Source organism: Homalodisca vitripennis, chromosome 4 (assembly GCF_021130785.1).
Source record: "Homalodisca vitripennis isolate AUS2020 chromosome 4, UT_GWSS_2.1, whole genome shotgun sequence".
NCBI classification, from domain to species: domain Eukaryota; kingdom Metazoa; phylum Arthropoda; class Insecta; order Hemiptera; family Cicadellidae; genus Homalodisca; species Homalodisca vitripennis.
The window spans coordinates 124,009,578-124,037,086 of record NC_060210.1 but is presented as its reverse complement, the minus strand read 5'-3'; the positions used below and the strand labels follow the sequence as shown (position 1 = coordinate 124,037,086).

Below are 27,509 nucleotides of genomic sequence, written 5' to 3'. Positions count from 1 at the left end.
TAATATTACAGATAGGTTTCCAAATTCTCTAACCATTGAAGAAGAAAACTTGGACATTCGAAATAGACAAGAGATGTTTTGAGACCGATTTCTGAGGAAAGTAGCTATTAATAACAGTTCATCTAATAGTGATGCCTAATGATAAATTAACCATAAATTTTAAACCATCAACTCGGTAAACAAGGTTATGTGCCTTGCTCTCCACCTCCCTAAGTGACTGAAATATGTCACCTGCGTGGTATCTTTGTTTAGTCTCTTCAGTCATAGATAGGTCCGAAGACCACTATGAGACAACGTTAAATGTGAAGGAAGTGGTGTTGTTTCATTAATGACAATCACAATTCACTGGGCAGTACGAGCGTTCAACTCGCTTTTACATACTCCTTCCGTCTGGAGTGCCCTATTTTCAAAATTTCATGAGACTATTCATACTACCTCAAAATGTATACATTTTCAAATTTTCTCTGAATGGTAGCTAGTAGTTGCAGATTTCAGCAACTCTGCTACACAGGTGACAGATTTCAGTCACCTAGGTTGATGGAGAGCAAGGCTCATAACCTTGTTAATTGAACAATCTCTCCATAACAATAATATCAAACACTGGTCAGGTAAACAACTAAAACAAAATGTTGAATATTATGACATTGAAATGTTTACTACTCTTGTTACATATTTTATTTCTATAACTAATGGAACTAATTTGTTTGGCTCTTGGACATGAGCCTTTCAAAGATGTAGCACTCATATTTGGCAAATTGCCATAAGTATCTACCTCCTCTTAATGCTGTGCCAAAATTTCAAAAACTTGGTATCACATATAATCCAAAAGCAACCAAAATAACAAAATGCACTTAAGAAAATATAGTGTAATTTAATAATATATTATGAAAATATCACTTTGCATTTTACATCTATGGACTAAGGATTAAAAATAAAATATTTTCTCAAACTGTGTGTTGTGTCTCAAACATATATCTGCAGCCTTTGCTAAACAGAATACAAGCTATTCGGACTTAAAATAATAATAAAAGCTACCTTAATTTGGGTGCAGTTGAGGCTTGTCAGGTTCTTCAACTACTGAGTCCATCACAAAATAAATTAGCAAGTCCGTTCAACATACTACACAAGCTTAACTTGAATATCATGTTGATTCATGTAGCTTAGATATCTGTATTTAGAGTGAATTTGTTTTTGATAGTCTGGTTAAGTGATAGGATAGGGAACAAATTAAATAAAAATCATATATGCTCTAGAAATTAACCAACTATATACATGAAAATTATTCATCATTTGTAAAATATCGGTTTAAAAAACTCAAATGTTTGGTTAGTTCTAAATTTATTGTGTATACTATTATTTATTTTATTATTTGAGAATTAATTATTCCCAGATGGGTTATAAATAAAAGCATGTGCGAGAGAACAAGTCACCATAAAATACGTAGGTTCAGTTTTGAAATCAGTTGGATGAAATAACATTTCAAACAAAATAACCATTAATATTCAGATAATAACCTGAATTTTTATGAAAAATATTGAAAAAAGGAATTTGTTGGAGTTTATGATTTCAGAAAAACCTAGGCGTAGCTTTTTGTTACCAAATGCAGGACAACTCCATACTTCCTCTCCGACCACTCATTATCATCTCAACTCCTTATCATCTCAACTTTAACTTTAACAGTGTCACTTATAGATGTCTTTCCATCTGAACTTTACATTAATTCCCTCCATCCCGACATCTTTGGTACCTAAATCTATTGTCTTGGGATGAAAACAAGCAATGTCAGTACTAGGAACAAGAATAAACTAAAGAGATAATTTAATTATTCCTCAGTTAGAAAATTCAACTCATCCCTACACATGTTTTGCACTGGAAGTTGCGATAAGAGGGCTGCCAGGTAAATTTTCCCACTGCTTATAGAATCATATTAAGATATCATAAAAAGTATCCAAAGCTAGTATTGAAGCTGCCTTAATTTTTTGAGTATGCAGGAGAAACAGTTAGAGCGGTGACATGACTGAACTTTGAAGCCCTATGAAGCATGGATAACTCATGTCACCAAGGGCGTGCTCAGATTTGGCGGACCTTGGATAAAATATTTGGCCAGGACCCGTCATGTCCCGCCGTCCGTTGAAACGGTTCCTTCAAATTGACGTGTAGCGAGGCCCTTGTAAAACTGTCCAAAAAAACAGCTCTGAGTATGGGCCTACATGTCACCAATCCTGGGCCCCTCCAAACTTCATGAGCCAGGCAGATACTACAAGCTCAGAAGTTACCAATTGATGACAACACAAGTTTATAATCTGAATCTTCCACATCTGTTCGTTAACCAACTGACACATTTAATATCTCTAATTTGAGACCGCAACATCTATAGTTGTACAAAATTTTAAAATAGTAAGATATAACAGAACAAAAAAACTTTCATAATTAAAAATGTACACATAATACATTATGTTATTTTATTACATTTAAAACAAGAGGATTATGCCAGGAATTTCCAGATTACATAACATAGAATTTTGTTTTAATTTTAACTCAAATTTGGCCTATTACAGAAACGATATGCAAGAAACAAACAGGCAAACTATCCAGTAACAAACAATGATCACACAGGAAATTATGCGATCTGATGAATGAATAATCAACAATGCATTGGTCAATTGATGAGGCCTTGGTATAATCACTGCCTTCAGGACAATCAATTATATAATCAACTATAAGATAGCTGGACACAACTACCTCAAACTGAATATTACTAGTACACCAATTGGAAGTTAGTAATGACCGAACACGCAGCAAAACTTAATTTGATCTTTAACAGACTTGCTCATGTAACTAATCTATAGGGTAATAAGGTCACAGTTATGATAAGAAAAGACTAGGACACCAAAACACATTACAAGCAACATTAAAAGAACAGTTGGACAACTAACAGTACAAATCTAACGTTAAATGGTAAGTTATATTGTATTTTTGTTGAGCATTTTCTAGGTGCTCGAGAGCTAGCTGTGAGCCAATTGAGCTCACTCATACAGCCGTGTGGTCCGTCCCCACACTTCATGACTGAATTTTGGTATTCTATCTTGTTAAGAGAAGAATTATTTTGAAATTGTCATACATGTACAGTGTATGGGGAAGAGTTTCACATTTCAGAAAAGCTAGAATAATTGTTGCCTGAAGCTGAGACATCTGGATTCACATTCAAAAAAACTTTTGTGATAATAAAGCTGAGTTCAACAGTGAGATGATAGTGTTGCAGAAGTTTAACATATGGGATCAAGGTTAAGAACATTTGCCTTATACTCTGAAACAAACCAAACGAAATAAAACGAAACAAGTAGAGGTACCCAATTAAAAAACATAGTACCTTTATATTCACAAGAATCAATCATAAGAAGATATGTACCTACTGAAACCTCAAATAGGTTAAACTCATTCATTGATTTCAACACAGAAATGTAAGTTAGTTAGCACCAACCAGTTTGCCACAATGAAAGAATAAAACATATTAACTCCAAACTTTTGTACTAGAGGATGTTTTATGAGAAAAATATCACATCACATGGTAGTCTTTTTGTTTAAGGTTTGTTATTGACGATGTATAATTAAAAAGGAAGATGTTTGTCTTCGTTACAAGTTTCAAAAATAATTTTGTAACACATTTAAGTTAATGGTAATCCAGAAGTCTATGGTTCTGAAAAACCTTCAAAACTTTTTTTATTAACTAGTATCAGGCTCTTTTACATGGGAAAACATAAATTTTGTTCACAGTGCAACAATAGATTACAAACTGCCTTTATAGAATGCATATTTACAAAAAAGTGTGCAACATATGTACATCTAAATTGTGTGCTTCATATTCACAACTAATTATCAAATGACATAAGGTAACTTATCTTTCACATTTTAAGTAGAGCTCATCATCCAATTAATTACGAGAGCTAATAATGGTTCAGCAGGTTATCTTTTCACTGTTCCAAAACATAAAACTATCTACCATCCTAATATGAGAAGAATGACTGATGTAGTCAATTCAAATTAAATATAGCCTATTTTTGTTGTTTAGTGACCAAAGTTAGGAGATAATATTGACACCCTCCTATCAGGAACAGGTTATAAAAACTACAAAAATGCAGATTATGTTTGACTAATTTTTCCTCATATTCAGATGTTGAAGCGGTTTTATGTTTCACTTTTCTCGTTTCTCAATAACTAAATATTATGTGTGCTTGTTATTGTTAGGGGGAGTTGAACGGTCCATAAGGCCCAATGTTAAAATTAGGTAACTTTATGTACCTTTTTCTCAGAACTCATAACAGTTAGGAAGTTGAGATTTTTACACACAAGGTGTAGGATATAATATTGTATTTATACCTCTAAAATCTTTGTAAAATAATTGATACAACTAAAGAAAAAAAATTTTATATTTGTGTTATTTTTTTTATTTTTATATTTTAAGATAAAATATTTTTCTAAATATTTATTTATTGATGAAATTTGATATAACTAGAGCTACATACTTCTAAAAGGCTACTTTATAACCAGTAAAAATTTCATTTGTGTAGCATTTATAGTTTCTGAGAAAAAGGTACATATATATTAAAAACCGGTAATTTTCAAAAACAGCGGAAAACAAAAAATCAAAATAATTATAAGTTTATATTACCTTTAGAAGCCTAAAGGACAGTAGCTACCATCCATTTCCTCTTCCTCACCTAATAACTGTCTCCTTTTCTTTATTCTTGCTTCCTTAGTCATTGACTCTGCTTTCAGATCTGCCTTCCTCATCCTGACTTCATCGAGGCTCTTCAATGTGCTTACGGTGTATTTGCCACAGTCTTTTATTCCTAACTCCTTTAAAACCTTGATCCTTCCAATGTTACCTTCATTGAATGTTAGAACAGCATCATGAACACCTAATACAAGAGTCTCTCTTCCAACAAACACATTTTTTGGGATTCGGTTCCACACTACATTGTTGAAAGATTCGTTCACGTTCTGGGTTTTACCGTGAAGACATTTTAGTAGATTTAATCTTGACAAATCTCTGTATGTAGGTTTTATTGCTGTCAATACAGCTTGAGGTAGAGAATGTTTGTGATTGTAGGTAATTTCTTCTTCATTTGCAGCCAGCTAAAATAATTACTATATAAAAGGCAAGAACGCAGCGCTCAAAACGCACGAAATTTGTTATGTAGTCGTATATTTGAAAAATCATAGAAGCTCAACGGAAAGCCATTTTTATGTAGGGATTGCAGTAAATTGTTCAGAAAGAATCAAATAATAAAATAAAAAATAAAAGCGAAAAAACATTTTTTTACCGATTTTTGCGTTCAACTCCCCTTAAATATAAAGACATATTTAAATAATATAACAATCACAAATCATCCTTAAGCCCAAAAATCAGGAATACATTTAGTACACAGAATGTCAAGCATTCCGTATATTCTTTGTTTCTAATTTTAAAGCAAGATTATTTAAGCTTATTTTTATATTAAAAACAAAACATATTATTTAGGGAGATATAATTATTTATCAATCCAATCTGTTATCAAAGTATGGGAAAATTAACCATAAACAAACATGTAACCATTATGAAGGCATTGAGAATTTAAATTTTAAATGTACGAATTGAAAGGAGTATGATCCTTTTCAGTCCGCTCCATAGTATTACATGGAAAATGCCAAAAGCCTTACACGAATTTCTTAACATTTTATTTGTCATGGTATTATATTGTCCTGGCTGAAACTTTACAGAATGCTATTTTAACTACTGTAGCATATTTTCTCCAAGCAATACCTAGAGATATAACCAATAAAAAGAGTTGAACAGATGCTACTTTCACCTGAGTACTAAGCAGTTAAAAGCTGCTTTGTTACATGCATTGTGGTTTTTGTTATGTTAGCTATGTTATTTCAAATTACTTATGTCTTTGATTAAAACATGAGTTGTGTTAAACTGTTAAAATGATATTCTGTAATCCAACAAAAACTCTTTCAGGTTTAGTAAGAAAGAAAAGTAATTATGGAATTGTTTATTGAGCAAATTATTGATTTTATAAGGTTTACAGTGAAAATCAGGATATATAAATAAGACATTTTAATAACAAAGAGTTTACTGTGGTAATGAACAATAATTAATAAAAAATTAAATCTGTCACCAATAATGTTTATTTTTGTCTAAGAATATTTTCATGGGGTAGGTTAGATAAGCGGACCTGGTTTTTTATATCGAAAAATGTAATCATCGATACCTAATATTTGCATCTCAAATCCTAGACTATCAATCGATATAAAAGTATCTATAGTCCTCAATAACAATCACATGTTTTAAATTAAAATACGGATTTAATATTTACAGTGATTAGGAAAACTGAAGACGACTATATTTGCTCCTCTCACAGTCACAGTTGTTTCTTTCCCACAAATTTCACATAATTGATTTTTCGGTACGAGTCCAACATGTTGAAGCCATGTAAATTGACTTATCATCTTTCAAATCAACAGCTGTAGTTTTCTAAAATTGACTGCCATTTTTAATAATCAAATGTTACTTATATGCAAATTTGAAATATTACCTTAAGTGTATTATTTGAAAGTGTTTACAGCTGTTGATATAGATTATTTAAGTTATTTGTTCGAAATAATTAATCATTATCGATTGATTATATCGTTGGTTATGATTAAGTAATATTGTTTGCCAATTTCGATATAAAAAACCAGGTCCGCTTATATCGTACCCTACCCTTTTCATGTCCAATATTATCTTCATCACTGATTTTTACTTAGTGTGAGTTTTTTTTTTTCACAAAAAAAACTCACAGAATTTTAAAAATGGGATTTTAACCATCTTTAGATACTGTTACATTTATTATGTACATAAACGTGTGAACTGAAAAGCTAAGGATTTCGACTTTAGTTTCGCGTTAGACTTAGGGTTTCTCCATACTTGTCTAAACTAAAATATTTTATCAGTTCCTGAAATCATTGGAGCTATTCAATAAAATAATTATTATGAAATACTGTCAAGAAATTCAGAGTTAAACAGTTAATAGAAACAGAAATAAAAAAACAGTTTCACACTCATCACTTATCTCAGGACTGTTTGGAATGCCATTTAAAAAGAATAAGTTATTTTAGTACAAATACTTACATAATTATCCCATATAATAAGACTACTTAACATTTGTTGTACCCTACAACTATATTTTGGCCCATGTTATTAGATAATTCTTTTATAAACATCAAAACTAAAATAAACTCAAGTAAACATGTTTAATAGATAACTTGTAGGATAACAATTTTTAACTTGCTTACATAAAACTTAAAATGCCTTAACACTTCTCTCATATACATTCAAGAAATATTCTGGAATTTATCACAAACTACTGTTATCTGCACGGCATATCAACGGTTAAATTATATAATCGCATTATGATTAAAGTTGACATTTTTAATTTATACTGATAGAAGAACCAGCTGACAGGACTAATGTGCTTGGTCTGCTCCTGCATAAGTACACACGCATACAATATTATTTTGTTGTTTGCTAAAAATATAAATGTACTCACTTGTGGAAGAAGAAACTTCATTACATGACAAAATTATCCAAAGTATCGAGTAAACCGCACTTAACCAAGGAATACATAACGCCATTACAACCCGAGAGGTTATATCCCAACTCGCAGACGAACTAACCAACACCACCTTACAACTAACCAACAATCCGTCCGACTAATCCTTGGTTAGAAGTTGAGACTAGACTAGACTAAATTCAGGACGAGGAGAATGGAGCATTTCGATTGGATGACTTCACGGAGTTGGGGATTGGTTTTGGATGACTGGTTTTCACTGTTGCCACTGACTTTGTACACAACAAAAAATTACCTCAATCAAAATTAAATTATACATTCCGATATTTTTTGTCTACACTTCTTTCAATGTATATTTCTGGAATAACCTACTTATTTATTTATTCATACGGAACACGCTATTATACATCAAATTAATAAATTGATGACAATATGTGAGCTATAATTAAACAATAATGGTATACAAAATTATAACTAAATATAATGCTTATTTTTGTATAAAACTCTTCATTATAATAATGGAACAGAATGGAATGATTTGTATACTTGCGGAAGCAGTGCAAAATAAAACACAAGTTCCACAGGTAGGTAGTCTTTATGAGCCGAGAACCAATTTGCACTGTTTAAGTACTCGGTCTGGAGCTTTTTTGAAACCAATATAAGAACTTTTCCTAAGAAAGAAATTAATCGTCAGTCACGACGCACTACGACACCTTCTATGACTCAGTCACCATTTCAATTTTAAAAATTCTGGATAGTCATCTTTAGTCCTACGTGTTCTTTCTTACCCCCAATGCCCTTATGTAATTATGGATCAACGTATATGTATCATCGCTCTCTGTCCCTGTCTCAGTTGTTCTTCCCCTCATATTTCAAACTTCTTAGTTTCTGCTCTCTCTTCAAAATTTAACACATAATTAACTAACCATTATAATCCAGAATCCATTTTTACCTTCCTATCTTAATAGATTCCATCACATAACTGTCAAATTCCATTTGCACACCTTCCCTGATTTAACCATAATCTCTTAAATGCTGCATATCTAGTATGCTAATACTACGCCCTATATCATTCCAAAACATTAGCCTACATAGATGAAACGAAACATGTATGTCCCAACTGCGGATAATTCAAGTTACTGAAAACAAAAGCCTGATAACAGAGCGATAATCCTTATAGAAACTCTTCTAATATGACATTGGTGAACGGTTACACCAAGGGTTCTAGGGTAAACGGATGGCAAGGTAGAACATATATCTCCTTACAACTTTATGTATAAATGAGTTAGGAATAGTTAGTAATGGATGATAGGTTTTATTAAATTTTGCACCATAAAAATCTCTACAAAATCTTATACTTCTGGGTGGTTTTCTGCTTTTCTTTAAACTGTTTCTCTAGTTGAAGTGGCACTTTCACCATAATAAGACAAAGGATTATAATAATCATCTTAAGTATCACTTATTCTCAAAATAAAAATAACCTAATCTAACTAAGATCTCATCTTTCAAGAACGTTTTACGTCTTTGGCGTTAAAAACAATGTGACCTTCTACACAGTCTAATGGATAAGGTAATGTTACAGCTATTAAAATGAGAGTTAATAGTTTGGTTCAGAGAAACTTACAATTATTATTATTATAAAATAATAAAGTAGTAAGCTTCAAAATCGTTATAGTTTAGAGCTTCGGAAAGAGTTAAAAAAACTCAGGGATACTTTACAAGACACATCCTTAACACGTGATTTGAAACGATAATTGAATACATAACAATCTATACAAATGTAGATCTATGTATTGCTATATAACACATTTCAAATATCTTACCATTTTTTATAATCTTTAAACTGTTTATATTTTAAGACTTATACATTAATAGAAACTATTTTTATATAGTCAAGCCTCAGATTAACATTTACAAATTTCGTATGATTTAGAAACCATAGAAGTAGGTGACCAACAACGAAATTGCATTGGGCACTGGGCAGTTCCACGAGCTCCTCACGTGTGGAATTTAATGGGGTGATCAACCGAGGCGGAGAGAAAGAGTGGGGACAGAGCCGAGCAGAGCCGAGCAGTACCGATAAATCCCGAAAATTCCTGACAAACTCTGTACATGCGGCTGATAGCGACCTCAGTTCGGAACGGTTCTGATTTCTATTATCTTACGAATTAATTAGTCGTTTTATATACGAATTAATGAGTCGTTTTATATCCGAACATATGTGCAAAACATAGAAATTATATCGAATTAATTATATTAATATTGAACTTTCTTTATAACTCCAAAGACACTTTACAAAATGTGAGATGGTGCACAACGAATAAAATGTCATAATCTTTTTGTGCTATTGGAATATATTCAAATTAATAGGGCAAAAGCAACATATTATAATGTGGAGTCCTTAATTGGTAGTAAATAAATTAATAATTACACTACAAAATCTGTAATAAGAGTTATGTAATAGCTGTAATAAACTAAGGGTATTAAAAAAGATTAAAAAAGAAAACTTTTGTGTGTGTGTGTGTGTGTGTGTGTGTGTGTGTGTGTGTGTAGGTGTAGTACACACACCACACCACTGCTACTGTCCGATGAGACGTTCTGAAAATTATTGATTGTTAGTTCTGAGCTATTTATAATTTTGGAGGGAAGACCAGTCCAATTTGGGATGAAACGGAAGTGACTGGATAGTTGATAAGTCAAGCCAGCGTTTCTACGCCAGGTGCAGAGTTGCAGTGTTGGTTGACTCATATCTCCTTTCTGTGGCATGTCCTTTGATATCTTATCGTATTTTCTTTTGAGAACTTTAGTATTTGAAAACACTTTGTTAAGTATTCATATTTTAGTAACCTCAAATTATTACGATCAAATTTTAACTTATAGCAATAGCAATATATTTCTCTGTCTGTTTTATAGCTACGCCACTGAATGTAACGAGGTTACTTTGTTACATTAGACTTCCTTACGTCTTTTTGGGTCTTTCGATACTCCGTTGTATTGGTTTATTTGTATGTAGACAAGAGTAATTGCCTGCCATTAATTACGTTGTAAAATCAAGGTTTAATGAAATAAATTTGATTGCGCTGAGTCCTGCAGCATCCAGCTTTAAAAATGTAATATATATATATATATATATATATATATATATATATATATATATGTTGTTGTACCAAATTACTGAAATGTGTTTAATTCAGAGTAAAAGCTAAAAACACAGTGGTACATTGTAAGAGGCTTGTCACATTGATTGCCTGCAATAATTAAATTGTGCTGCATCCTGCAACATCCAGCTTTGAAAATGTAATTTAAATATATGTATGCTGTACTAAACTACGGAAAGGGGTTTGAAAATACAGTGATACATTTTAATAGGTTTGCCAGGTGCTGAACTAAATTAAATTCAGATGAGTACAGAGCGAGAACGCGCGGACTGCCAATTCCCACTATTCTAATACACGGGCTATCTGTAGTTGGCAGGAGGGGCCCCTCCATCCCCACTCTTTCTCTCCGCCTCGGTTGATCACCCCATTAAATTCCACACGTGAGGAGCTCGTGGCAGTTCCTGTTACTCTTATTTGTAACCTGTTTCGAGTTTATAAATATAGCTTGCTTCTTTGGGATAATAATAACAAAGTAGTTTTAACTCTGTCTTGGAAGCGATTCAACCAGCAGTATGTTGAATGTTGCCCTATTTAGAGTGTATAAATGTTTTAACAAATGTTTCAATAAAGTGTACTGATCTGTTTGGTTTAAAACAGGAGGATGATGTACTGTAAAGTATTGCACTATAAAATATATTTTTGTCATTTTAGTGTTCCCTACCAAATAAATTTTTATTAGAAAAGATACTGTTTTAATAGTAATTTAACAAGTAATACTTTCAAGAAAACTTTGCATAATAAAACATATTTTATTATTTACTATTTCTGATTGATCTGTTAGAAACAAGTTTTAACACTTGTCATTTAAATTATACAAGTTTTGATTCTCATGGAGAGTATAAAACATTTGGCTGACTAATAAGATGGCCTGTAGTAGCATATATGAGTTAACAAGTATTTTATTACTAGGCCTAGAGCATAATATCAATTAACCATATTGATATTAAAACACTTTTCAGCTTAGTAAATATAAATCATATTCAGGCAGGCTATGTGATTCCTTTTAAATAAAAGTTTATTCTATAGTGCATGAATAATTCAATTATTCAATTTTTATGTTAATGGAAAGTATCATAATGCTAAATTCAACCTCCTTCTGCACCCCTCACTTTGTCACATTTATAAAATTTAGTTTTTAAATATATAATCTCCTCTTATCCCAGAATTAATATTTATTCTTATTTAAAAGTTTGGATTTGTTTATTACAGATCTGCAGGTAATGGACAATTATCACATTATGAATTGACAGACCAAAAAGATCATATAGACTTAAACTATAACTTAGTCCAATATTGTCTAAAAGACAAACTGGGGTGCGACAATAACTGTGCGATTATGTTTTTGTATTCGTAGTTAATTAGATTCAACATCAAATATATGTCAGTGGTTCTGATATCACATATATATTTAAAAGCTTGCTACATATTAATTAAAATTCTTTTAAATTTGGTTTCAGTTAAAAAGTGATAGATCAATGTAAGTTTGTTTTAAATAGCCCTGTATTAAACTTTGTTGGCAAATAAAATGTCCAGTAAATATCTGACTAACCTACCAATTACACCTCAACAACTTGGCAGTTTAATAACTCTTCAGATATCAACAAATTAACTTCTGCTGTCTTCTAACAGACTGTTTATTTTATAAGTGAACCACTGATTATTATCTTGGGTATCTATTCAACAAGAATTATGTACCTTTCTCCATGTTTTAAGAGACAGCTGTACTAGTGATCATATTAGTTTAGCCAAATAAAAATAGTGCTAAATATCAAACACTTTTACACCATTATTTCTAGTTATAGAATCATAATGGATGTCTCAGTTTATTAGTATAATGAATATACATTAAAAAGTGTTTTCCATTTTGTAAATATGTTGATAAATACCTGTACTTAGAAAAATCTGAAACTTATAATTTAGTTATACTTATAACTTATAACTTGCATTTTATAACTTAGTTATTCCATAATGAAGGAAGAAGAAGGATAGTGAAGGGGCAGCTGGCTGTAAAACTTTATTTTCGTCAATTCTTTCTTCTTGCGTCAGATATTTGTTAACCACAACTTTTTCATATGTAGACCCCTAATAGTTACATAGTCACTAATGTCAATCAGCTGTAGTCTGATGTCAAATATGTTTAAATTACTCAATGGGGTAGGAATAAGGCACGTTTCCAAACATTTTACTGTTTTACCTATTCCTTGTGACATAAAGAGTTGGAATTTGTCAAAAAATTCCAGACTGTCTTTTGTCTATTCACTTATAAAAGTGTGATTTACAACTGATTATTTAGATTAAATTTATTTAATTAAAATGTTCACAAGCAAATTCACAGGTATTAAAAAATTGTTATATTTCTGAACGAATGTGTTTTGAATTATAATAATATGCTATATTCTTTTTTTTAATAAAAAAATCTTTTGATCACTCAGCAAACACTTCAAAATTTCAGATTCAATAATTTTGCTCTCCCCCTAATGGGCAATATTATTTAATAGCACGAGGTAACTGAGTAATGGATGTATTGTAACTCAGTAAAAGAGATGTGGAAAATTGATATTATCATCACTTTGAAAGTGAGTGTGTTAGAACAATATTGAAAATGATTCAATTCTCTTTAATGAGCACTTTTTAAATGTTGTTGCAGAGTGATTGCACACCATCCAGCAAGATTTTTGTCATAAGATTTTGCAGATCTTACTTAAACTAAAAATTAAAACAGAAACATTATAGAACATGGAAGAGGATCAGTACTACACCTCTATCTGCAGTGCTGCTACACTACAATCTGACAAAAAGGGTTTCTTCCAGAGCTATGCAGATAATGTTTTGGAACTTGCGGGGTCACAGTGGCTCAATGAGTTCAGGCAACTAACTTCGGACAGTGAGCGCCTACTCAAATGCTACAACGATGAAAGGGTAAGGAACATTATATAGTATGACTGAAAAAAGTTATCAAATATGATCTCAATGTTAAAAAAGCTTACTTTCAACCCTTGCAGCTTTATGAAGTGGTTCATGGGGTGCTACACAATGTACAAGAGATGTTCCGTGGTAAGGCAGCGCAGTTGTCACAGTTACGTCGAGTGGATGGAGACAAAGCTGCGAGAGGCGGCAAGTACGAGCGAGCTCTGCTTTTATTCACTCAGAGCATTATTAGAGCTCCAGGACCTGGTATGTACAATTTTCAATTAAAACTAGAAGTACAATATTAGACACAATTTTGCTCCTAGACAAAACTTATATAATTTCCTCACACAATGTATATAAAGGATGATTTTGCAAAGGTGTGGACAAATCTGTGGATGGAGGACTCAGCCTTTCCCTTGCTCTTTGGTCCAGGGCAAGCACCTTATGGCACCTCTCAGAGTATCAGTTGTGCCTTTCTGACTTGCAGTCCAGCCTCAAGCAGAAACTTCCAGACAAGTTCAGGTCAGCACGACTTCCATATTGTTTAAAGTTTGATTTTTGTGTAAACTAGACAGCACCACACTATTATACACATTGCAATCTCTGCTATGTCATATAGAGTGGAGGCTTACTGGATGATGGCCCAGTGCTATGAGAGGCTGAAAGAGACAGCCAGAGCCAGAGTGACACTGCAGGTTATCCTCAAGATGCTCAGCCCTGAAGACACAGAGTGGAGAGATAAGGTCACCGCTGAACTGAAAAATCTTGCCAATGTACAGAACCCTGAACCGGCTAACAAAGAAAACAAAGGCAAGCTAATTTATACAAAGATAACGCTCTAAGTAGTATATTATATCAGAAACCCTAAAATGCTAGTTCTCCATTCACCTTCATTGTCTTTTTTTGAGATCTTAGTAATCTAAAACCACTGGAACATGAACTTCAGGCATCTGTCCCAAGTGTACTATATTATTTAAATCTCCATATTTTTTATGAATTTTGATGACAATGTATTTGTATTCCTGATATTTCAATATTCTCTTTAGTTACTGTTTCCCATCTCCAGAAACCACCGCATTCTTGGAGCCCCAGATGTTGGATCTAAACATTCCTGAGCTCTAATGATCTGTTTTATTGTTTTACATTTATTCCCTTGATCTAGTAGATAAACGTTATCTTTGACCTAAAAAAGAGAATAGACCTTAAGAGAATAGACCTTATTTGTGTGGCAGAAATATGATTTAGTAACAACCAGTTTTGTTTGGTGATTTGTAGAAAGCACTACTGTTTTAAATCGTTGCTTTGAATAGTGAATCTTTTTTGAAACTTCAGAGTATTTGACCTCATTTTATTTAGTTGAATTGAAATGTAATGCACTGTATCCTCAATTTTATTATTGTCAGAGTTTATTTAATATTAGATGTTCATAGTTAGTGTTTCTGATGTAAGCTTTCATTTAAATCATTTAAGTCTTGACTACTTCCTGTAGTTTTCGCAAAGAATTGTTTCAAAAATCTTGTGATGTACTCAAAGACAGTTTATAACGGTTTTAAGTGAATCCATAGAATTGTAATACATCTTTTATATAACATAATTCGTTACTAAATGTATGAAAACTTAAAACAGTTAAAATAATTTGTTCCTTGAAGAAAGTATAAATACTACAACTATCTAGATAATAATGTATTAGAATATGAATTATAATATTTCAGTTTCTTCAACCAAATATCCTGGATAACACAATCAAATGCCTTGGATATGTCACAGAAAACAGTCTTCTACAAGGTATACAAGGCTTCCATTACATATTTAACAAATTCAAAGAGTTCCAAAATTATGTTACTCTTGGGTTTAAATCCAAACTGTTCTGTGTCTAAAACATTAAAGGTTTCATAAAAAGAAAGAATTTGATTATTCGTTATCTTTTCAAAAGTAATAGATAGGAGAGGTATTACTAGTACTTTTCAATAATTTGTTTACATTTATTTTATTTCCATTTTTAAGAGAGGTTTAATTTTAGCATATTTTTATTGACAGGAAAACACCATCTTGAAAAGATCTTGATGGTAAAGCTATGTGATTAACAGACTTTTAAATAATCTGTACTGGAATTTGGTCCCATCCCAAAATTTGTAGGAAAAATGTTCCTATTTAAGTTAATTTGCAACGAAACACAATTAAATGGAACTTGCTCTTCTATATTTGTCAACATGCAAGCAGATTGTGCATGTGCCTTCCATTAGCGTGATTCATCTACTGATAGGAACATGTTTTTATCCATGGTTTTATTTTTTTAAAGGCAAAACACATTTAATCCATCAAAGATATAGTTACAGACATCCCCATTAACAAATTATTCTGGATATAACTGCATACTGCCTTTTAGCAATAAAAACTAAAGACATTGGTTACAATAAATTGTAATATAATATGAGGCAATTAATTTTACCCTTGCATTGACAAATTAATCTTACCTAAGGCAGCTATGCCAATTTAATGTGAGGTGCTTGCCTGCTCAGAGGGACTGTTAGACGGAGAGCATCCCCAGTTGCCCGGGTTGTCAGCAGCGTTGTCTGTGAGATCGGGTGAGAAGACTGGCCGCTATGTGGTTGCTCGCCAGCGTGTCAGCAGTGGAGATGTATTAGCTGCGGAGACTCCATATGTGGCTTGCCTCCTGCCTGCCAAGTTTGGCTCTCATTGCCACCACTGTTTCATGAGGTATAGCTTTCAATGTACTAACTATGATCATATTTATGTTCATTTTAAAATTAATTAATTGTCATGATTAAGATCATTTATCATAAAGGGATAGGCAATGAAGCATGGTAGAGAAAGGTGTCACGATGCCACAGGCTCCATTATAATCAGCTGTTATGGAAGTGGACCAGCTTATCTACACGACTCTGGTTAACTATAACAAGCTCTAGTATAAAAATAAATGGGCTGTTAATAAACTGAATATAGGAAGCGATGCATATAACATTTAGTTTAAGTCATCTGTAGATTTATATTAGTCACAGACGTGATCTGATATGTGTGTTTGAACGTCAGTATTCATTTTGTACACTACATTTATTTTGAATATATTCAGTTCTAAAATACGTGACAGTAAAGGTAATCTTAAAAAGCTATAATTTATATGAAAAGTGATTTTCTTACATGTAGTGTGAAATATATGTTTAAATATGGAGTTTTATAAAATTATGTGCAATTTAGAGAATTTGTTTTTTTACTAAAATACAAATAAAAAACTCTTCAAAATATCTTGTGAACTGTGCTATTCGAACAATTATAATTGTAACTATTGGAAAATGTATCAGTTACACCTCATGAATGTCTATTTAATAATTTTATCTAATTCCCTCAGACCTGAACTCAATAGTTTGTGTATTGAAAAGTAATTTAACATAAATATTTGTTACTATATACAGCCATTTACTAATTTCAGTGTTAAAATACTTAAGCCAAATAATGTTCACTGAGACAACTTGTGCGGTGGTAGGTTACGCTCAGCTGTGCCTTGTATGGAATGTGCGGGGCTGGCATTCTGTAGCCCAGCATGCAGGGATGCTGCGCTCAGCTACCACCGCTACGAGTGCCGTTATGTGGACTTATTGATCGGCTCGGGCATGAGTATCCTGTGTCACATTGCCCTGCGGACCATCACTCAGCAGGAATACAGCTACTGGCAACGAGTCCGAGAGAAACAGCCTGTCTCTCCAGACTACACCAGGGTACATATATACTTCTGTAGGGATCATATGCTTCAAGGATAGTAGGATCAAAAGAGTTGCTGAATATTAGATTATGTTTTTCTATTTAAAGTATTACAAATTATTTATTTCATTACCTAGCAGTGTCCTACACCTCTTATTATAGATAAAAATTATTTTGTCCTTAATTCTTCTGAGATGGCCTATAACAAAAAACTTAGTCCTCATTGTATGAATGGAACCCTAGCAGTTTATAGTTACAGTACTCCCATAAAATGCTGAAAACAACCAATTGTCTTTCTAAAGAAACTTACCATCCTTGTTGAAAGCACCCTTAAATGGCAAAACAATCAGAACCTTACCACGGGCCAGTCAAAAAGCAAGTCTTCTGCAACTTCGTCTTGATTATTGCATAAGCTATAGAGTGGATCCCTAGAAATACTCAACCCGTGAAGATGTTTATTTAGATATATATGCTTCTGTAGAAAGATAGATGCTATATCAGGAAGGAGAATGAAGAACAAGCTTAGTCATTCTTAAGTCCAGTAACATTCTCCATCTTCATGTGTTCACTGTATATCCAGTTTGTTTTATAACTTTAAAAGCCATACACCTAGAGATTCCACAGAACAGTTGAGAACCTGATGTTTGTTTGCTGAGCGTAAAAAAATCAACTTATGACGATAATTTCCAAGGAATTTCTCAAGTTCAAATTCAATATAATTTGCTTACTATATCATCCTCAGAACTCACAAGAATGGAAAATAGGAAACGGAAATATTTTGAAAGGAACAACTTGACATCAGCTTTCTCATCAAAATGATGATGTACATATGGTTCCATTGTTTTGAATGAGAAACAATTGTGAGGCATTTGAAGATTGAGAATCCTCCTGTCGCTTGGTTGGAAAAACAAGTCTCCAGTCTGAAATTTTGGTTTGCAGTTTTTCCTTTCACATTTATTTTCACAAGGTGTGTTAGGAACAGTACCTATGAGAATTAAGTTTTTGCCCCCTCAGACTCATACTCTGATTCAATCCTTGATCACCCTAATAACATTACCTAGAACAGAATAAAGTAAAAAAAAAAAACTCCTGTTTAATCATCACCATTTTATAGTATGAAGATCCAAACAACTACATTATAATAATGATTCTAAGTTTGAAACTTGTTTGGTCAATAGTGTAGAAGTATTTAAAAAGATATGCTCAAAATCCTCCTACCCCTAAAAGAAGTAAAATATTCAAATTCACTAAAAATGTCCCTGATATATCATATTATAATTTATTCACAGCTGGCTAACCTAGTGACGCACGCAAACAAGCGACAGCCCAAGGACTTTGTGAGCCGAACATTGATGGCTCTCTTCCTTCTGCGAATATTGGAGCATTCCCACTACATCCCACCAACCGACTGTGATGAAGGTAAATTTATTGGCCTACTCACTAGTGCTATAGTGAATGTAATCTAGAATTAATATTATATGCAACTGCCCATTATAATTAATTGTGAGAAATTACACTATAGCAATCACTACAGTCGCGTAGTGAGGATTTTGGCGCCATGGAGCGACTCAGTCCCTGGCGCCCCTTCCCCAACTTTTTTACCTACATGATCAATCAGTGCCGACAGTTCACCTCACTACCGTAACAAACGTCTCTTGGCCATCATTTCATCAGCAATGTAAGGCGTCTTTGACCAAACATCATTTTTTTATAATAACTTACAGTCTACTATTCTTTATAAAGTTTTGTTCCTTGTAAGAGACCTAGTTTACGTGTATAGCAATATGTATTTAAATCTCAATTCAATTCCATAGGCTTTGGAATGAAAGTACAAATTTCAATATATTTAATAAATATGTATTGAAAACCCTAGTTTAAATTTGAGTACATTATCTAAAACGTGAACATAGTAGTTAAGTAGTTACAAAACCAACTCGCATATTACTATCTTAACTAATCTTCTTTCGTGACTTCATGCTAGCAAACTGTGTTATTGTGTCGTCCAAGTTGATGTGCCTGGCTCTGCTGCGCTCTATAGATATGGTTGCTAAGGCACTCAGACGTTCTTGGGACATGGTGCTGCGAAGATAGTTCTTTATCAGTTTAAGTTTTGAAAATGATCTCTCTGCACTTGCAGTTGTAACAGGTAGTGTAAAAAAAAATCAAACAAGCATTCACAACATCTGGAAAGCTGGAACCAACTTGAGCACGCACTATTAAAGTATCTGCAAGATCCCTTATACTTCTGAGTTTTTCCACGTGACTTAAAAAACAAGTTTTTAGCCTTACAAGCTGTGGACCTAAGTTAAGGGAGACGTCATCTTGGTAGTTTAATATCAAAATTTTGCTTGATTCTAAGATTTCTTCATCACTTGCTCCAACTAAAAAAGAAGGCTTCAGACATTGGAAACTAATAGTAATGTGAGTAACAGCCTCAAAACGCTCTGTCACTGCCTCAAAACGACTGTGTTGTGATTATGTCAAGGCTACGGTTGAACACCTCAACCCGGAAACGTTTCTCATTATCTTTAATAGGGTCATCAACTTGCACTTCATCAAACATTCTTGTCTTCTTTTTTGTTCTTGAGTCAGTGAAATGTGGTACAACTTTCCATTGCAAACAAAGCTTAGTTGCATCTGCTTTAACTGTTTGCCACTCATTCCTAAGTTTGTTAATTTTTGTTTTGAGATTTAAGAGCATTTTTGTTGCGTGTTCCAAGTCTTCTTCGGTACTTTGAAGTTTTTTTAGAAATTATGTCCATAGTTTCAAGCAACACACTTTCAATAACTATCAATATTACTGTAGGAAACTGCTCAAAATATTTCAAAAGTAATTTAGCTTGGTTTACTTCTTCTTGGTCTTTACCTTCTAACGTTAGGAAAGTCAGTACTTTCATTATGTCAAAATAACCACATCGAAGAGCGTCGACGGCTTGATTTCTTGAAGTCCACCTTGTTGGACACACTTTCTTTAAGGTTTTTTGTAACATAGCCGACTTAGTCAACAGTGCCCATCTTGATATAGGTTTAAAAAATACATAAAGACTTTGAACATTATAAAAAAAGGTTCTGATTTCAGGAATGTTTGATACTGAATCGTTGATTACCAAGTTAAGGGCATGAGCACAACAGTGAATATACTTAGCTGCAGGATTTTTTTTTATTCTTGCTTGAAGGCCTGAATATATACCACTCATATTAGCGGCTCCATCGTAGCCTTGCCCTCGAACTTTAGATATATATGAATATTTTTCTATGATATTGAAAACAACATTTGATAAGTATTCTGATTTCTGGCTTTCCACTTCCCGAACGCTTCTTCTATGACTAGTTGTACTGGCCTGTCGCCTTCGTCAGTTTTTATCTTTATATAACGAAACACTGTACTCAGCTGGTCGGTTTTCGCTATATCTTGAGTTGTATCAAAGATAATAGACACATAGGGGCTTTTTTCATTTCTTCCTTGATTTCTTTTTTTATCTCTTTGGAAATGAGGTTGATCAGCTCATTTTGAATCTGAGGACTAAGGTAGTTAACACTACGTTTTGGTAACTTAATTAAATCTGCAAGGACCTGGTCATATCTTGATAGCATATGTATTATCTCAAGGAAATTTCCTTTCGATTTAGTTGCATCTTCATCGTCATTACACAATCTGTGCTCTCTCAGTGGTAAGTCGTTTGTAGCTAACGTAATAATGACGTCCACCACTCGCCTTAAAACTTGTCTCCAGTAATCAGTGGCTTTTTTAATCTCCTCCAGATTCTCACTATCAACTGTTAGGCCTAACTGCCAGCGATAGTATATTTCACACGCAATTGCATGACTTCGAATCTTCTTCATGGTCTTTTATGTTTCGACCTAAATGTGCTCAGTCAGACGTACCTTCCGAAAATCTCACATCAGTATAGGCCATATTGAAAAGCCAGCATGGCTGACAATAGCAAACATTGAGGGTGTTTGAATAGCATAACCAATTACGTTTTATTCTCAATTGGTTTTCTTTATTCTTTTGAAAATACCATTTCTCGTCAAATCCCCTATTTTTATTTCTCCCTTCTGATTCTTTTGGAAATGGCCCTTTAGGCTGATGAGAGCCTAATTTTAGTATTATTTGCCGTTTTTGTTCGGCTGTAAGAGTGTTTTCAAAATTACCCTTATCAGAAGAACTTATAACAGCTGTTACATTTTCTTTAAGGTTCAACTCGCAATCGGTACCTTCAGCTTTAACTAGGCCTACCTTAGAAAAAGGTTCCTGAAGAAGGACGTGGTCTTCTGCATCTTCAGGTAAGCCTACAGGTGTTTGCTCCAAGTCCTCATCGCTTGTAGGTACTTGTGAGCTACAAGTGGGTTCTTGAGAAACTGCAACTACTGAAGTGTCCCTCGAAAAGTAGGTAGATAACTTCTTTACATTCTTAAGTTCAAGATTTTCTGCGTGACTTTTCTCTAACCTTCGTTTCCGATACTCAGCACCTCTTAGTTTTTTTGACATTATATACCAAAGGTAATAAATAAACACCACACAAATCACATCACAACAAAATAAATAATATAATCAACACTTTGCACTAACGCTAAATCTGCAATCACTACGCAAAAGTAAATTGAAGTAAGTCAATCACTCGGTGGGTCTGTACGGACGCCTTTTGTCTCAGCCAAGGTCAATGACAGACTGACTGACACAAAGACACTGCGCGGCCGTGATGCGCGTGGAAGGGGCGCCCGTTTTATCGTCCGCCCCGCCCGCCGCCCCCCTGTCATCCCCGCCCTGGAGCGGTCGCTCCACTCGCTCCTCTGTCGCTACGCCACTGAATCACTAGCTACTTAATAAAAGTATTTATAAAAATAGCAAGTTAAAGTAAAATAAGAAAAACAAACAAGATTGATAGCTGATAGTGTATTGTTCTCACAGTTCCTAATCAGATCATAAGATAATCCAACTGAAAGCACTCTCAGGCCAGCTTCGTCTTCCTCTCTACCTTTCTCATATTGACTCTCCACATGTCTGTCACTCTCTAGCTATATAGGGCTACTACATTTTCATATGAATTTTAAAAACAAAATTTTAAATAATCAATGGCATTTAATAATATTAAGCGAAATAGTATTTATGATTGAACATATTTATTAATGTGTAAACGTACACCGATTAGATTGCTGACAAACTAGAATTACACAAGATACAACAACAAATATTTACAAGATTCAAAAATTAAGTGCTTAGGATAGGATTTTTAAGCACCTAATATGAAAAAATTGCAATTAAAAACGAAACAGAGCTGGAATAGTTATGACAGGGGTCAACAGTGACATAGGAGCAATGTTCTTATATATTATTAGTATTTAAGAAACATCTTTCTGGATTAATATTAGAATGGTGTTTTACAGATGACAACCTAACAGGAATGCGGCTGTTTCTTGGTTGCGTCCTCCTACATTTGTTACAATGTTTGCAGTTCAATGCTCATGAGATCTACGAGACAATGTATAAAAAGGATATGGACTTTGAGTCCTCCAAGATAAATTATACAGCAGTTGGGGTTTATCCTTCGGTCGCTCTCTTTAACCATGACTGCTGCCCTCCCATCACAAGGTTGGTGCTTTTTTGATGAACCAGTCGAAAAAAAATCCTTTTCCAACTTTAGAAATCACATGTATGGGCTATGAAATTTGTCAAAACTTTTCCATCTAGTATTGTTATCCATATGAGGTATAAAATACCATTTTAGATCCATAAACTGACCTGATCCTATTAATAATGATATTTCAAAATTATTTAAAGGGTTGTCTGAGCGAGAACTTCAATATTAATAATTACATATGTGTACTGCTGTTTGTGACTAAACCGAATGTGCAACTTTACCAGAGTTTCATTTAAGTGAATCTTGTAGATTACATATCAAATTGTTTTATTTTTCTAGCCCAGAGCCCATTTCAAACTTTACTGATTTTTTCAAGTTTTGCTGATAAAGTAAAACTTAGTGTTTAAAAGCATTATAAAAGAATACAAATTTTGTTTTCTAATTGAAAGTTGCACTTTTATTTTATGAAGGAGGAGAGAATATATTAGTTATAATACTATAATATAGTGCAATTACTGATATATACAGGGTGTTCATAATGAACACCCTGTATAATTAGGTTCTTTCATTAACTGTAAATAAAAATATGTTCTACAAAATTATTTCAATAGTGCAGTTATCTATAATAGAACTGTAGTTATTGGGAGAAGTCAGTCTTAGATTTACATTTCATAGTTAGAACAAGATGCCTTTACACGTCTCAGGTATTTAACTGATGTGGAACTGAGTGGTTTACTGAGGAGAGAGAGTGAGCTATGGCTCTCTTTACATTTATAGAGGTATTATTGATTAGATATTTCCGAGGCAAAGAACTGGTGCTGCGAGCAGTTCGTCCCTTGGCCCCGGGAGATGCAGTGTCTGAGAACTACGGTCCTGTGTTCACAATGCGTACACTGTCGGAGCGACAACGCAGCCTAGCCAGCCGCTACTGGTTCACCTGTGAGTGTGCTGCCTGCCAGGAGGATTGGCCTAAACTGACAGCCTTGGACACAGACATTGTCCACCTTAGGTATGTAACGTTGTAACATAAAAATGTTAAAAACAGACTTCTAAAATACTTGAATATGTTAACATTTAAAGTCAGGCTTTAACAATTCAAAACAATAATGTATTGAGAGACCCAGACAGCCATACAGAAATGAAGGTTAGGTTGTTATCACGTCATTAATGCAGACTTGACAACACCACACTAGTTGACAACTAGTACAGCGTAAGGCACAGTTTTTATTAGATAGCCATTAATGATTAAAAATTATTAAATTTTCAACTCATAAAGTAGTCAAACCAAATAACATTTTTAAAAGAAAGACTTCACAGTTTGAGAACAGGACATTATTCAAAGATGAGATATTATTCATGTCTATAAAGCTCAGGAAAGTTTGTTTAAAACACATGAAACAATACAATGAGAGACAAATATAGACAAAAAAACTGACAAATTATCCCAGATTATCCTATTAGGTGATACATAGGACACCCCATTACAGTGTATTAGCTGTCTTTAGTCAGTATAGTAGCATCAAAGAGATCTGTGATCTAATTCAATGTAATGGATGCTTAGCAGCTAATTAATAACCAATAAAGTGGAAATAGATTGTGGTTGTTTTAATTGAATCATAAAGAGTATTTGTGTTAATGAAAGTTAATAAGATGGGTTCAAAAGTTGCATTACTCTTAAAAATGGTACAGAAGGTTAGAAACATATTTTGACAAGGATTCCCAAATCAATATTGATGTAGAACTCAAGCCATAAATGTTTTTTTTTTTAGTTTTAAACTATACATGTTACATAATCAAGTTTATTACCAACTGACTCAATATCCATATATGAGTAAGTTACTAATTAGTATGAATATAATCATGAGTTACACTTTGCTGATATGCAGTACCTAGAGGAGCACCAAACTGTACACTAGAAAATTGCATATCTATTATTGTTAGAATGTGATTTTTCCTATTAACTGTGTAAGCCTAATTTCATTATGAATTCAGTTTTTGTACTTTCAAAAGAATCTGGTTTGAAGAAATTTAGCCTATAGCTTAGAGAACAACTAATGGAATTCGACTGTTAAATTCCAAGTACTTGCAATTTTTTGGTACTACTTAGCATTCCATATATTCATTCATTTAGTAGTCTTTAAAAAATTTAAATACTTGTAATTAAAATTTTACTGAAAGTTATTTAATTGTAATTATTGTTCGGAATTGAATCGGAGTACAGTAAATAACCTTAATTGAGAACCAGCAAATAACATAGATGCAGTATGTTCTAAAGTTTTTTTTAACCAACTAAGGCTAATTATAAAAACAAATTAATATTTCAGATGCAAGATGAAAGATTGTGATGGATTCATTACAACATCTATAGAGCCAAGAAAACCCAAAGCCAAGTGTCCTAAGTGTGGGGTGAATTTAAACCTAGCAGAAGCAGCCTTACTGGTAAAATCCTATCATAATGATTACGAGCGAGGGTTGGCAGCCATGGGCGAAGGTCAGCTGACAGAGGCTGCACAAGTGTTCTCAGCATACTCTGATGTCATGCACGTTGTTTGTAGACCTCCGATCAAGAATGTCAGCCTCGCTCAAGAGGCCTTGCGTTCTTGTTGGGCTTACAATTACAATAAACATGTTTTAAACTGATACTGCTTCCATTATTTACCATCTTAACTTTCTGTATTCACTTATGTCGAGATTATGTAAAATTTACAAGACAGTTCATGTTTTTAGTTGTGAAAGAAAATATGTCATAAAAATAAGTGATTAACCAAGTTATTAAAAATCAAATTTATGTAGATGAAGAATAACCCTTTAAACCCTGCAAGTCCAGATGTTCGGGGACACCATGGTGATATATCTGGGTAGTTGCATGGTGATACTACCCAGCACCGAGTTTTTTTTTTGGTAGGTTTTTAACAAATCTTTAAATACAACATTTAAAGTTTCATATTTAGAGCAAGCCGTTGTGAACTATGTGAATATACATTGTAAATGTCAATTAATATAAAATTCTACTTATGAAATACTCAAAGAGGGATGGAGTAGGATATATATAAAGAAAGTATAAAAACAACTTTTATGGATTAAAAAGTGAAAAATTGGATCAAATTTTATTTAGCATATACTATGTACAAACCCAGTAGTGTTCCTTTCAATATTTCCTTAGGGTATGAAATTCACTGAAGTATGTGCCACACACAAGGCAACACCACAGTCCTCCTACATAAATCACAATTCTCACCAGACTCACTCCAGCCTCTCATTCTCACGTTGGATACTCCTTTACATGTTGAGGGAATGCATAGGGAAATGATGCTGAATCAGCTTCAGTGAAAGTTCAGCAGGAGAAGGGTTGCCCCTTTTTTCTGCTTAATCTGTATCTCAACATTTTCTTACTAGAGTTAGCGTATGATCTCAGTAAGGAATTCAGGCAATGGTGGTTTTTTGCCAGTTTTATACATAATTAATGCACGAGCGTTGTGCACAACCAGATGCAGAATTTGAAGGGACAGTATTTGTACCATTTTCATGTATGAATTGTGTAACCAAAATAGGTGAGCATATCCATTTTGTCAACAGCTCCTTTATTATTTTACTCATAGATACAATTAAGTTTTTGAACCTTTTCTTTAGTTAGGTCATTTACTTTACCAATCAAATATAACAGTAATCAGCACAATATAATAGCTGTTACCATGTAAACAGCACAGATGATAACTTAAAAATGAACTCTCATGCGAGGCAGTTGTCCACAAAACTAGTACTGCATAATATCTCCTGTACTGCAGTCATTCACAAAACTAGTACTACACGATATATCGCACACGTGATAGTTCACAAAACTAGTACTACACGATATATATCGCACACGTGATAGTTCACAAAACTAGTAATACACGATATATATCGCACACGTGATAGTTCACAAAACTAGTAATACACGATATATATCGCACACGTGATAGTTCACAAAACAAGTAATACACGATATATATCGCACACATGATAGTTCACAAAACTAGTAATACACGATATATATCGCACACATGATAGTTCACAAAACTAGTACTGCATGATAATATCTCGTGCATTGCGGTCGTTCACAAAACTAGTACTACACGATATATATATATCACATGCATGGTAGTTGTTCACAAAACTAGTTCTGTACGATATGTCTTGTGCATGGCGGTTCACAAAACTAGTTCTGCATGATATATCTCATGCATGGCAGTTTTTCACAAAACTAGTACTGCATTAGATATCTCGTGCATGGTGATTGTTCAAAAAACTAATTCTGCATGATATATCTCATGCATGACAGTTGTCCACAAAACTAGTACTGCACGATATATGTCTCGTGCATGGCGGTTGTTCACAAAACTAATTCTGCATGATATATCTCATGCATGGCAGTTGTTCACAAAACTAGTACTACACGATATAGGCTACCTTGTGCGTGGTTAAATAAAGAATTTTAATTTTTTTTAGAAAGCAAGATATGTTGTGTCACTAACTCAGACAGTAAGTATTAACTAAACTAACATTTT

The 27,509-nt window shown here is 33.4% G+C and overlaps 2 protein-coding genes across 6 annotated transcripts in view; one reads left to right on the top strand and one right to left on the bottom strand.

The window, feature by feature from the left end:
* The window catches only part of LOC124360099 (plexin domain-containing protein 2-like), a 99,889-nt gene extending 92,086 nt beyond the window's left edge, over window positions 1-7,803 (bottom strand). The window contains exon 1 of one of the 2 annotated variants that reach the window (XM_046813408.1): window positions 7,575-7,803. In XM_046813408.1, coding sequence (XP_046669364.1) covers window positions 7,575-7,659 — 85 coding nt within the window. In that variant the 5' untranslated portion in view covers window positions 7,660-7,803. The remainder of the gene's footprint in view (window positions 1-7,574) is intronic. The other variant, XM_046813410.1, reaches the window with a different exon arrangement.
* A 3,322-nt stretch (window positions 7,804-11,125) lies between these two features.
* Window positions 11,126-25,618, top strand: LOC124360097 (SET and MYND domain-containing protein 4-like). Of its 4 annotated transcripts, none has more exons than XM_046813400.1 (11): window positions 11,126-11,263; window positions 13,401-13,672; window positions 13,756-13,927; window positions 14,041-14,185; window positions 14,283-14,473; window positions 16,183-16,381; window positions 17,166-17,397; window positions 18,670-18,799; window positions 22,769-22,973; window positions 23,756-23,971; window positions 25,287-25,618. In XM_046813400.1, exons 2-11 carry the CDS (start codon window positions 13,490-13,492, stop codon window positions 25,600-25,602), a joined length of 1,989 nt encoding a protein of 662 aa, XP_046669356.1. In that variant the 5' UTR covers window positions 11,126-11,263; window positions 13,401-13,489; the 3' UTR covers window positions 25,603-25,618. The 4 variants fall into 4 exon arrangements, with proteins under 4 accessions (XP_046669356.1, XP_046669354.1, XP_046669357.1 ...); XM_046813398.1 differs by having other exon boundaries at window positions 11,142-11,359; XM_046813401.1 differs by having other exon boundaries at window positions 11,142-11,364.
* The last annotated feature ends 1,891 nt before the right edge of the window (window positions 25,619-27,509 follow it).